We start from the raw sequence: 12,187 nt of genomic DNA on the forward strand, positions 1-12,187 counted from the left end.
CATCGCATCTAGATTTCTAGCAGATGTTGCTGGGTTTGTCTATGTTAAGCACATTACTTATTGCTCAATATTGATGATATAGTTTCTACTATCTGGGTTACCTAGAAACCTGAGACATGCAATGATTAGGATATCACATTGTTACGGTTTTGCCCAAGTTTAGCTTTGGAGACTTAGAAGAAATCAGTGGAGTTGGTTATGATATGCAAGTGGCAGTTTAGTTAATTAGGGTTTTGTCTAACGGTAACTAAAGTATTAGGGGTATAATGGAGATTGTGATGTCTTATGTACTCCTAGGTTTATCCACCCGAACTGTCTATATATATGAGGGCATAGGGCAGTTGCTTGGCATCAACTAATCATTCGATTCTCATGTTGTTGAACAAGTGTAGTGATAGAGAGGAAAGACTGTGATTAGAATAGCTTTTGTAATCTCGTGAAGTAAGGATTGTACTCGTGAGAACAGAGGGACTCTAGCATTCTGATTTCTTGTTCTGGTGGATTGCTCTCTGGATTGGAGAAGTCTGAATGTAGGACTGATTTCAATCAGTCCAAACCAGGATAAATTCTCGGTGCCTATTGTGTGGTTTAATTGTTCTAACTCTACTATTTTCAATTCTTTACTTTCTGTTTATGTTGTATGATTGTGTCAGTGAGTGAGTGTGTCAAGGATGTTTATATTCGTTGGTTTCTTGGGTGAATTTATAGACCAACAATGCTCCCAATTGTAACACACATAATGTCAAGTTAAGTGTGTGCACGTAAGCATAAAATGTGGGGATCCTAGATAAGCACACTTATGGTGCTTCAGTATTTGAGTTGACAGGGTTTGTCACCATATAGGTGTGTTTCCACTGCATATTTAAAGGACTTGTCATGCATAAATTTTAGCCAGTCATGAGGGCTAATTATACCTCAACTTGGGAGGTTTACACAGCAAAAAAAATGGATTAATGGTTAAGTAGTTCTCTTGCCCATAATTGGTGTTATAAACTGAATTCTATTTAACATTTATCAGAAAAAGAAAACAAAAGAGTGATATTGCATGGCTCTGTCAAAAATAGACAAAACAACCAAATGAAATATTGGTAAATGATAACATATCAGATTGTAAATTAAATTAAGGCAAAAATACAATATTTTTTTTTCTTTTACAGAGATAGAGTTAATTATATGAAGGGTTTGATGAGCAACTTAGGATGGCATCAGCTTAAAGAGAAACCCTACAAGCAGTTTTTTAGTTTGACAACAGAAAGAAAGAAAAATCTATTGAATGGCAAAAGTACTTGTGTATTTGAACTTTTAGTTTGGAGGGTTCTTCCATTTGTTTTCCTGTGGAGGATAGAAAAGATGCCTACTCCTTACCTAATGTAATAGTCTTCTTGATGTGGTTTGTTTCCTTGCTTGCATAACTGATGCACGCATGACTTTCCCTTGTTAGAAAAACAAGTTGTTCTTTGACATAATTATTGGGGAAAAGATAATAAAAAAATGGCACGCTCTTCATGGACCATCCCAAGGAAGGAACTGCAACCAGTTTGAAATTCAGACTTCACGTTTTAACTTTGAAACAATTAGAGTTTAGACTGCAGAAACAGCATCTTTGAAGAAAAGCAAGGGGAAAGATACATGCAACCACGACCCTAGCAAAGCAAGGAGCCTCATGCATAATGGATGGCCTTTTTTATTCTTTTATTTCCCATTTAAAATTATCTCATATTGGCTCAAAAATCAAAATGAGGGTGCTTAATATAAAGCCTATAATCATAAATGCCACACACAAAATACATATTTATGAGCATTATGTAACAGCTCGTTTCAAATAACAACATTTACACACTACCCAGTTGTTGAAACTCAATGACACCTGACTAGCAAAAACATCATGCAACACCAGTTAAATCAGTCTAGAAAAATAATGAATTTTTCCTGCTTTATTTACCTTTCCAAAAAGTATGGATGAAGGGCAGATTCCGCATTGTCTCTTGAGATTGCACAGGTTTAAAGGCCTATGAATCGTTAACAAGTTCATCCTATTGCAACGAAGGCTCCTCGAAAAGAAGCTAAAAAGATGTTGGGAAAATAAAGTAGATGCCATGAAGTCATGTCAGCTTGGTCATTGTGTTCTTGTCACCTCCTGGCAAAGTAGGCTGATGGCCAATCGCGCCCCCCCCCCCCCCCCCCCCAAAAAAAAAGGTCCTTTCAAAATGTGTGGGGCTTCAAAGGCTGTAGAGGCCACAGGTTGGAAAGAAGTTTGTCTTGTTTGGAGAGAGACCCAAAAACAAGAAAATGCTCAGCAAGGGCAACAGCTAGCAAAGACAGTAATGGTAACTACAGCAAGGCAAATGGGTCTATATTGCAGAAAGGACAGAGATGTCAAAACGGCAGCTCGAATTCTATACTGCAATCAAATTAAACCAAAATGTCAATATAAATTTCAAAAGGATTGCACCGATGGAGAAAGACACATGCAGCCACATTGCCCAATAAACCACCGGGCAGGAGCATAAAGAATGAGGCAGTGATCTTACCTATACAGTCCAAGGATACTTAGCTAAGTTATTCAGTATCTAGCACGTCGTTGCAGAAGGAACCCTGAAAAAGAAAACAGAGAAGATAGCTGAGCAATATTAACAAAACCACAACAGGCAGGCGTCATACAAGTGTTTTATAGGGTTTTTATCAACTTCCTTTTTGAAACACAATCTAGTATAACAATGTGATTTGCCTACTTTAGCATCAAGAAGTGACTTGAGGAACACTAGCCAATACTGCATAAAGCTTATGGACTAACATCGCATATGTCATGACTGCACGACTCCATCCATCACACGTACCTTTAAGGCCATTGTAGCATAACCATTAAACATTGAAACTGAAACCTAAAACATTAAACATCCCTTCATGGAACAACCAAACAAGCAATCAATTGCGCACAATAACTGATGTGCCGAACGCCAACAGAGACCAACAAAATTATATATATGATTTACCTATGGCTGCTGCAGCCCGATGGCGGAGAGACAGGATGATGGGCGGTCGGACGGCGGACCTCCGTCGGTGTCGGAGAGAGGATACGACGGTGGAGGTGAGTCGGATACTGGGGGAGACAACTGCGACAGGCGGTGTGAGGGCAGTGATCGGACAAAATGGATAGAAGGCATTTGGAGTTTGGGAGAAGCAAAACGGCATCGTTTTCCCGCCGCAGAAACTCAGAAAATGCAAATTTAATAATTTTGCCAAAATTAGTTTTACACTTACGCCCTTGGTAGTTTGGTTTATTAGTGGAGGCATTTTTTATGGTTCGGAAATATTTCTAGCAGTCCTTAAAGTTTAGTTTATTGGCAAAAACATCTCAATATCATTACTTAACTCTAATTAACTTAAATTTAAGTTAATTAAAAACCAACAAATAATTAAACACTAAATATGTTAAATTAAAACATAATAATAAAAAACTTAAAATTTTAAAAATATCAAAAATGGATATCTATCATAATCATTCAGAAAACTCATTATTTTATAACACTACTGTTGAAAACGACTATCAATGTGTTCAATTGGTTTTAGTTTTGGATTGATTTTTTTGTTTTAATGAATTGAGATTGTTTTAGATCAAAATTGAACACATCATTTGTATGGAATAATTTTTTTTTATATATATTTTATTTAAAATCGGTTGGTTCCAAACGAAATCTATTTCTAAAAGTTATAATTTTCTTCATCACGACCAAAAACAATGAGTTTTAGAACCATAAATCAAATCCAAATTAAAAGGTATCATGAATCAAACTCAAATTAAAAGACAAATAATAAGAAGAACAATAAACAAAATAATAGTGAATAAGATTAGATTCGACCAACTTTATCACTTATTTAGTTACTAAAATAAACCTATATTAAGAGAAACAAACTTAAATGAAACTCATTTAAATTTGTTACGTTTCAAATATCATATATAATTACCCATAAGCCCAAATCTATTATTTTTCTTTAAACCAATGTAATGAAAATATAGTCATCTTATTTGATTGTTTCATAAAATCAATGTGCAATGACAATTGTCGAATTATTCTTTGTTTTTTTTTTTATCACATTTCCCCCACTAAATCTAGAATCTATTGCTTGAAAAATAAGCTCTAGTCATCAAAATCAATATTTCAAGCGATAGATTTCAATGATACCTAACCCTATTTTATTTTTTAAATTTCATTTTTGTTCTGATCAAATGATAATTAATTTAACTGAATTTATGTTAATGTCTATATAATTTACAAAGTTATTAACAGAGAGGTGTGTTCGCCAAAAAGCAAAAACCATATAGATTACCAAAAGCATTTCAAAACCACAATACATATCTCAATCAATGGCCCAAATCATAAAAAATCTTAGGGTGTCTTTAATAAAATTTAGTTAGAAAGGAAAGCATTTTCCAACTTGCATTGAAAATAAAAAGCATTTCCCCCCTAGATAAAATTTTCTATGAAAAAGAAGTAAAAATATACTTTAATGATTATACCATAAAATTCAATTCCATGAAAAATATAATATGTCAAACATCAAAGATAGAATTCAATTCCTTAGATATAACATTTTTCATGTATTTTTCATACTATGAAACACAACCTTAGTGCATTTTATCATAGAAAATCAATTCCTATTAACCAGGGTCAAATGCAACATTATTAACTCTTATACCTAAACAACATTACTAATTCTTATATTTAAACCCATAAACCATATGACAGGCAAACACAAAGTGCTTCAACTAAAGATGTCAAAGTCTTCTTGCACAAGGGGTGGTGACTCCCCAAAAGGACCAGCCCTGAAGGATAACCAAACCAGTAGCTCATGATGTGCAAATTTTCAAACATTCAACATTTTTCCATAGATTCTGTATCAATTCAAGCAACGAGAGCTATAAAGAACAACAGGCCTGCAAGCACCTACATATTCCTTAAAGTTTAATGGCTATCGCCTTGAAAGTTCTTGTGAAAAACGTAAAATCCCCTGCTGGAGCAAAATATTACATGACATCCTGATCAAGAGGGTTGGTTGGGCCAATGAAACTCAGAGCACCCAGGGCGGACTGGAAGCGTAGTGACTGTGAGTTTCTCATCGCCACAAAAAAAAAAAACTGCACTCAACGTGTCCCGAGCCCCGTGCTGGTCAGCATTCAATCATGAACCACTGGCAGCGGCAGCCTCTGCAGCCTTTTTCTCTCTTTGTTTCTCCCTCTTTTTCTTATTTCTCAATGCATTCTTGCTCGTTTCTCTAAATTGATGAAGAAGTACAGAGAAACATTTAGCAAGGAGGTGCAAAACAAATAAAAATAGACATATCAACAAAAACAAAGACAGGGATATGTATACTTACTGGGCAGGGCCTCCTCCAAACAGCTGTCATTAGAAGTGTCAAAATAATCAGAACCATATCACGAGGGATATAAATGAGGAAAAATTATAGACAATGCAAAGACAATATCAACAGGCATGATGCAAGATCTTGCTCCACACCACGGGAAGTTGAAGTCAAATCACATTTGATACGGAACTTAAAAGCCAAATCTGGCTGCAACAATGTTGTTAGTTCAGTGGTTTACAGACCACAATCTTCATATTAAGAGGTCAGAATAAACCAAATATCAGTGTCAGTAAATTTCAAATTCAGCTACCCATTGTGACATAGGCATCACAGTTCAAAGCACAAAACACAGGGAGAGCTGGGTAAATCCGACTGCTAGACCCCACACTGGTAGGAGCCCCTTGCATCTGGCCTGCAGACTGCCTATCTACTCTCACCCTATGGACGTTCCTAACTAGTAATAGGCAAGGCCTCCTAGTTCGCAATAATAATGAGGGAAATTACTGAATCCTACTTGATTTATCAGTAACAAATACCGACAAATACAAAGAACTTGCTCCTGGGAGTCTGGCACAAGTATAGCATCCCAATGACGATAGCAGTTCAGTTTTTACCCTAGCTCACAATAACAATAAAAAGTAACTAAAAGTCACTCAAATATGATAGGAACTAACATCTAGAATAAAAAATTGTGAACAATAAACAGATGGACATGTGAGTGTCAGTTATGTCAACAAATATAAATCCTTTAAGAATACAAAAGTAGAAAACAATTAATATAGCTGATGCATTAATAGACAAAGGCACCAAAAGGAAAATAAAAAAAAACTAGAGTAAGTTCTATCCATACCTCATCCCGGATGACCTCCGCATTCTTAGCATGAGGTGGACGATATGCAGCCACTTTCTGTGTAGAGGGGTTGCCAGAGGTGGCTCTTGCAGAGGCCTGGGAAGATTTTGACCCTTGCACTGAAGAATGTGTTCCTTAATTACTCTACTTAAGGACTTTCACAAACCAAAATTTACAAATGCATAAAACTTTTAACCAAGAGAGAGAACCTTGTATTTTGGTTCCTTCAACTTTCAAAGAATCAATAGACTTTGTTAGTTCTGCTATATCACCAAACCTATCTGGTGATTCTGGTTTCCATTCAGCCTGTGATAATTATTGGCAGGTAAAATCAGGTGTTTAATAGAGAAAGCTGACTAAGGATCAGATTACAGATTGATAAACAGAACAGCTGACCTGATACAGTTTGTCAAACATCTTCTTGAAGTACAATGATCCATTGGGGTGAAAAATCTTAATCCTTCAATATACAAATAGAACTATATCAAATTCTCAATAAATACTGTTCCTTCACTTGCAACAGGAATACTCCCCTTTTCCTCTCCACCCAAGAAAGAAAGCGAAAAGGAAAGTGGAAGAGATTTGGTGTGCGTGCATTTTTTTGGTGGGGGGTTGCAGGGGGCATGGACAATGCACCTGGCATGCAGAGCCCACCAGCACGGCTTGGGAGGAAAGAATAAAATTGACTTCCCAATCCACAAAACGCATTTTTATATTGCAAGGTTTTTCCTGCATAGCATTCTGTGCATTACATAAGTTCTTTAACTTGGGGTGATGGTTGGTTCCACATGATTTGTAGACCAATTCTTGAATGATGGTTGATTGCATATTTACATGTTTAATAAATATAAATAATAACATTTAATGACAAAAGGTTGAGATTATGGATATAAAATGATAAACACTTTGTCTTAGAATAATGGTATTTACTCAGCTAAGTTGAGCTTGTTGGAACTATTTTTACTAGTAAATCATCAAAAAGTCTCCAAATAGCTAGTACAGCTTGGCCAGCACCAATAGGTTTGACAAACTCTAGGTCCAATAGAAACAAGCCCTATGGCCAATTAGGGGTAAGGACCATTTCATATGTTGCTTGTTCTTGCAGTGAGCTTCATTTCTATGCTGCTAAAGTAGCCTTCAGACAGGTGACAACACTCCACTGGTCAACAGATTGGATTTAAAATTGACGGGCAAGCCCATAATCTATGGGAGCCATCCCGGCTTAGTTTGGTCAAAAGATGCCTCCAGAAGTAGCAGCAAGGATGAGAATAACTGTTTGATGGTGCTCGATTCCAGATGAAGTGTGGCCTAGGTCCGTATTTTCTGCTGAATAGGAGCCTCAGCATGCAATGGTGGGGGCAGGAGGCAAGGGGGGTGGAGCTTTGTACAACCTTGCTTCAAGATTCCATCTTCCATTCCACAAGTCACTAAGGTCCCAAACTTTAACCTTTGAGTTGAGCCTATTTCCCAGGGTGGTCTGGAAGTGGAAACTGAAGAGTGGAGAACATATTTTCATGAGGAAGCAATTTGGAGGATGACGCTTCCAGCTAAAGCGTCAATTGGTGAGTACTGAACCTTTTGTGGATGTGAGTGATGAAAGGATCTTCGAAGTTATGGCAAGTTAAGGCCAAGCATGTTTTCCTAGGCAAAGCTAGTCCTCATCTGAGGACAGGCTCAAGGGAGGAGAGTGAATGGCTCGCAAGACACTTCATGAGGCTGGCTTCATGGCATTCCCTGCTTCTTAACAACCTAGTGCTGCCACATGGCAACTTTGAGGTGCTATATCATAGGAGCTATTTTCCATGTTTGGACCCTCTGACCTTCCCTCATTGGGTATCTACAACTACACATAAGTGGTTGCAATATATGCACCTACAACCACAACACAAGTGCTTTCCAAATTCTCAATATTAGCTCATATACATTTCAATGATGAATGAAGTTCATCATGACAGCAAATCACAGTATCCTCACTCAGCTGAAATCAATGTACCCGTTGTCAACTTGTAGTCTTGGAGCTGTTGTGGCAGTCATGAAATAGCGCCCATCAGGAGACCATTCACTTGTTACTGAGCATTCAGCCTTCGTAGTCCCAAGCTGCCTTTTCTCTAAGTAGTCCCAAAATGCCTGAAAAATAGAATATAAATCACTTGAACACGAATCACATGACCTGAAAACTCCATTGTGCTTCTAGTAAGCCAAACAAGAAAATGAAATACCATGCACCATTAACTTTAAAAAGTGGTACATCAGGGTAATACAGGTAGAGGTCCTAAATCAATTGCAGATTCTTTTAACCAGTGCTTGAATAATAAGCACAAACATAATCAAGACCTAATTCCCCAATTCTAGTTGGAAATTTCTACAACCATTGTACTCAAAATTTACAAAACTCTGATAAAAGATTATGTAAGTGTCTGTATACAGTAGAATAAGACAGCATAAATGGGCAATGAGGTGGTCGAAAGATAGATATGCCATTGCCTCCACACTCCCACCACAACATGAAGATCCACTTCAAGTTGTTTTGGGGATTTAAGTTGCTTTATCGCATAATTGATTTTGGATGCACCAAACCTTCAATTTGGGATCAGAGATTTATTCAAAATAAATAAGAACCTTAGCTGTATTCAAATCTCATTTTAGTGTCCTAATTTCTTTCAGAAAATGGCTAAGAAAACCTCTGAGCTTGAGAATATTTGGAAGTAGCAATTCCTACTCAATATGCAGTGAGAACTTACCGAAATCAAAGAAACAAAGAAAAGTGACTAAAGCTAACATACCATATCACCAGGTAGGTTTCCAAAGCCTGCCAAGCAAAGAACTGTAAAACAGAGATTAAGGCCACAAATATAAAGCAAGGGGGCACAGATAAATAAACCTCCTTAGACTAGATTCACATTCCTGTAAGGAATATTAAGTCACAACATGGAAAGGTAAATGGCTTTGTCACTTCAGGATACACCTCCCTTTTGGGTTCCATCTGATTGTATTGTATGGGCCTGTTCCAAGCTCAAGAAGGGGATTGCACTTCCTGTCAAACACTGTTGCCTTTGCAGGCATGACTGAATAATGTCAAGGAATACTAACATATGCCCAAATTGAAATTGAAATGTCAAGGAAAAGAGATAAGGTAAAATTGAAATGTCTGAACCAAATATGCTCTTCATCAATCCTCTGAAATTACAGCTAAAGTACCATCTAGAAATAAATTGCAGAAGCTTGAAGTTTAGCAGGGTGTTTTGAACTGGGTTCGCCCCTTCTTTTGCAGTCTCACCCCTTCTTTCTTTATCTATCAAAAAAGAAGAGTAAACAAAAAAGAAAATCTTGCATCATGCGCACAGGTATGATCATTTCAGTCTATGTACTCCCTGATAGGTTTGCTCTCCAGATAATTGCTTATCTTGGTAAGAGACAGCTGCCCCCAAGCTATGCAACGTTTACTAAATTTCCATTGAAAATGACAACTCTCATTAGTATGCCTAAAAAAGGAGGATACATCCATAAACAACCGCAAATTCTGAGCCAGAAAATGACCATTGAACATCATGTACAGGTCCTTCTTTACCTGCCAAGTGCTCCAAGAATCAAATGTTTGCAAATAAAATTCAAGTACAACTGTACAACAACAACAACACACAAGCCTTGACCAACTACTGTAAAAAAATGAAAAAGATATCCTTTCCTTTGGGAGGAAAGGGGGGCACATACGAAGTGGCACAACTCCTTCATGCAACCCATCAGTTGTCAAATAGTTTAATTTTGATTCTCCATAGTAACTCTGGTTGGTTTTATCAACATCTGATTGCACCACAGCTAAAAGCCCTGTAGATCCACAATTCCAATTCAATTGCACTGTTGAACATCGGAAGAAACTCCTTCGTGCAACAGGTTGACTTGATGAATCCTTTTCACAAGGAAATATCTGGACACTGGCAGGAATGCCCTACAAGAAACAGACAGATGAGGTGGAGAACATGACATTCCTCATACTTAACAGGCTTGAAGGAAGGCTCTTGTAGGGATTTCTGGATATGAGTTGTGTGTGTATTCATGATGCCTGTTTGGGTAAGGTTAAAAGTAATAATCATCAATTCATCTTGTCCTCTTTCTTTCATAGAATGCATGATGATTTAATTGCCTAGCCCCCACCCTACCCCAACAAATGGGGCACATTGGGAAGAGGAGAAGAGGAAGCAGGACAAGTGTGCATTGAATTAAATATTTAATTCTAGAATTCCATCTTTGAGGAGAGGAAAAACAAACATCTCTCAATAAATTCAACTATCAAAGTGACATGAATCATCTTTCCGGTGACCACCAGATGACAGTTGGCTGCTTTCTGACTATGTCAGATTTTATAAGTCAAATACCGACCTCTTAAAGAAATGAAATATTAAATACATTTTCATAGATGTCACTTTTTTGCATAAATCTATCTGACTCCAAAATTTTCCACAAGTTGCAAAGTAATTCAGTTACAATATTTTCTGAGCTAAGTTTACACTGCCTGAACAAATTTCAAGTCTCCATGTTTACATATTTGTTCCTATTCAAACAACAAATCGTCCACTAAATCTTCAGAGTTAATCTGAAAGTGACCTAACATAGGATAGGTCCAACCTGTCTCATTATCTATATGACTGCATGTTATTATATATCTAGCACCAGTTTAAATCTTGATTTACAGATTCTAACTCCAGAACCTGTCTGAAGATGCTGGTAACACACCTTAGATTCCGGAACAAATGTTGCAACATAGGATCCAGGATTCTTGGAAAGCTCTACAGCAGCAACTCCAGGAACTCTAAGCCGATTTATTATTCCTTTAGAAAAATCACCTCCATCAAAAAACTGTATCTCATTTGTTGCGAGACGACATGCCACAGCTTCATCAGAGCTAAATCGTATTGAGGGCCTGAACAGTGCCAAATCAAACGATTAAAATCTATCAGAATTCAGCTTCCAACTTCAGATAAAAATAAGGAAGATAGTTGAAGAAGGATAGAAATATTCTGCAACTAATTCAAGACATGGTATGTATCCAACTATTCTAAAACTCAAAAATAAATAACTAAAATGGATAAAAGAATTGAAGGCCGCCATTAGTAAACATACCATGTGGTCTTTGTCATGTTCTTCTGGAACAGATGATAAACAGAATCACCAGTCCCTATCTTCCATAAGGTCACATTTTTGTCCTGTGGTGATGAAGCCTTCTGAAAGGTCTGAAGATAAGTCCCACGTGGCGACAAAGTGGCTGCAAGAACGTTGGGGATTTCAAAGGACTTTATCTCTGTGGAGCTTCTGCAATCATAGATGCTAATAACCGAGTCTGACTTCATGACTATCAGTTTAGACCCGTCATCACTGAACTTTGCATTAATGCAGGGAGCTCTTTCAAGCTTTGTGCTGGGTTTACCGTCACTGAAGGGGGGGCCAGTCCAAAGACTGAAACCCTCTGGTTCTCTAACTGTGAGAATAATATCATGATAGCAAGAACATCAAAGAAGTGGACAAGTATACGGAAAATCAACGATAATTACAGTCCAGAAGAAATACCCAGAATCTCCAAAGAAGGTGATGGGTCTGCAACTGCCATTGAAGCCACCCGAGGATTCTCTGAATCAAAGGGAACCCAGTTTTCACAGTTCCCGTACAAACTTCAAGTACTCACCGGCTTCGGCCTTGGCAACCTAGGGTTTCGGCAAACGCAAGGCTGCAAGACTGCAATTAAATAATTACATTATAATTTATTAATTATAACTATTATTTAATATAATTCCTGGCTTTATTAATCTATTTATTTAAAGTGACTGATTATTTTAATTAGGATACGTTCTATCAAAACACTTCAATTAATTTAAATATTATATAACTATAGATATGAAAAGATTAAAAATTATAATTTCATTATTAGAATGTCTTTTTTAGTCACGTCTAATTGATCAGTTTTACATCTTTCAATAAGAA

The 12,187-nt window shown here is 37.1% G+C and overlaps 2 protein-coding genes across 6 annotated transcripts in view; both read right to left on the bottom strand.

Annotated features, from left to right (window-relative positions):
• The window catches only part of LOC127806169 (uncharacterized), a 34,719-nt gene extending 31,563 nt beyond the window's left edge, over positions 1-3,156 (bottom strand). For 4 of the 5 annotated variants that reach the window (XM_052343271.1, XM_052343268.1, XM_052343269.1 and 1 more), the window contains exons 1-3: positions 2,994-3,156; positions 2,532-2,595; positions 1,943-2,401 (exon numbers count right to left, since the gene is read on the bottom strand). In XM_052343271.1, the coding sequence (XP_052199231.1) occupies positions 1,943-2,098 (156 nt within the window). In that variant the 5' untranslated portion in view covers positions 2,099-2,401; positions 2,532-2,595; positions 2,994-3,156. The remainder of the gene's footprint in view (positions 1-1,942; positions 2,402-2,531; positions 2,596-2,993) is intronic. The other variant, XM_052343267.1, reaches the window with a different exon arrangement.
• A 1,701-nt stretch (positions 3,157-4,857) lies between these two features.
• Positions 4,858-11,943, bottom strand: LOC127806567 (eukaryotic translation initiation factor 2A). Its single transcript, XM_052343944.1, has 13 exons — positions 11,777-11,943; positions 11,333-11,687; positions 10,946-11,132; positions 9,926-10,160; positions 9,714-9,782; positions 9,178-9,279; positions 8,998-9,038; positions 8,208-8,341; positions 6,611-6,674; positions 6,424-6,520; positions 6,215-6,333; positions 5,377-5,399; positions 4,858-5,274 (listed from the first exon to the last, which is right to left on the bottom strand). Exons 1-13 carry the CDS (start codon positions 11,814-11,816, stop codon positions 5,181-5,183), a joined length of 1,560 nt encoding a protein of 519 aa, XP_052199904.1. The 5' UTR covers positions 11,817-11,943; the 3' UTR covers positions 4,858-5,180.
• Positions 11,944-12,187: the final 244 nt, after the last annotated feature.

Source organism: Diospyros lotus, chromosome 7, assembly GCF_014633365.1.
Source record: "Diospyros lotus cultivar Yz01 chromosome 7, ASM1463336v1, whole genome shotgun sequence".
In the NCBI taxonomy this organism is placed as follows: Eukaryota; Viridiplantae; Streptophyta; class Magnoliopsida; order Ericales; family Ebenaceae; genus Diospyros; species Diospyros lotus.

What these genes read in the sequence shown, in the direction of transcription:
- LOC127806567 (XM_052343944.1), bottom strand. Translation starts at nt 11,816, where the DNA reads ATGGCAGTTGCAGACCCATCACCTTCTTTGGAGATTCTGG. An exon ending in AACATGACAAAGACCACATG is followed by an intron (nt 11,133 to 11,332) that starts GTATGTTTACTA and finishes GGCACTGTTCAG; the next exon opens with GCCCTCAATACGATTTAGCT. An exon ending in TTTGGAGGAGGCCCTGCCCA is followed by an intron (nt 5,275 to 5,376) that starts GTAAGTATACAT and finishes TCATCAATTTAG; the next exon opens with AGAAACGAGCAAGAATGCAT.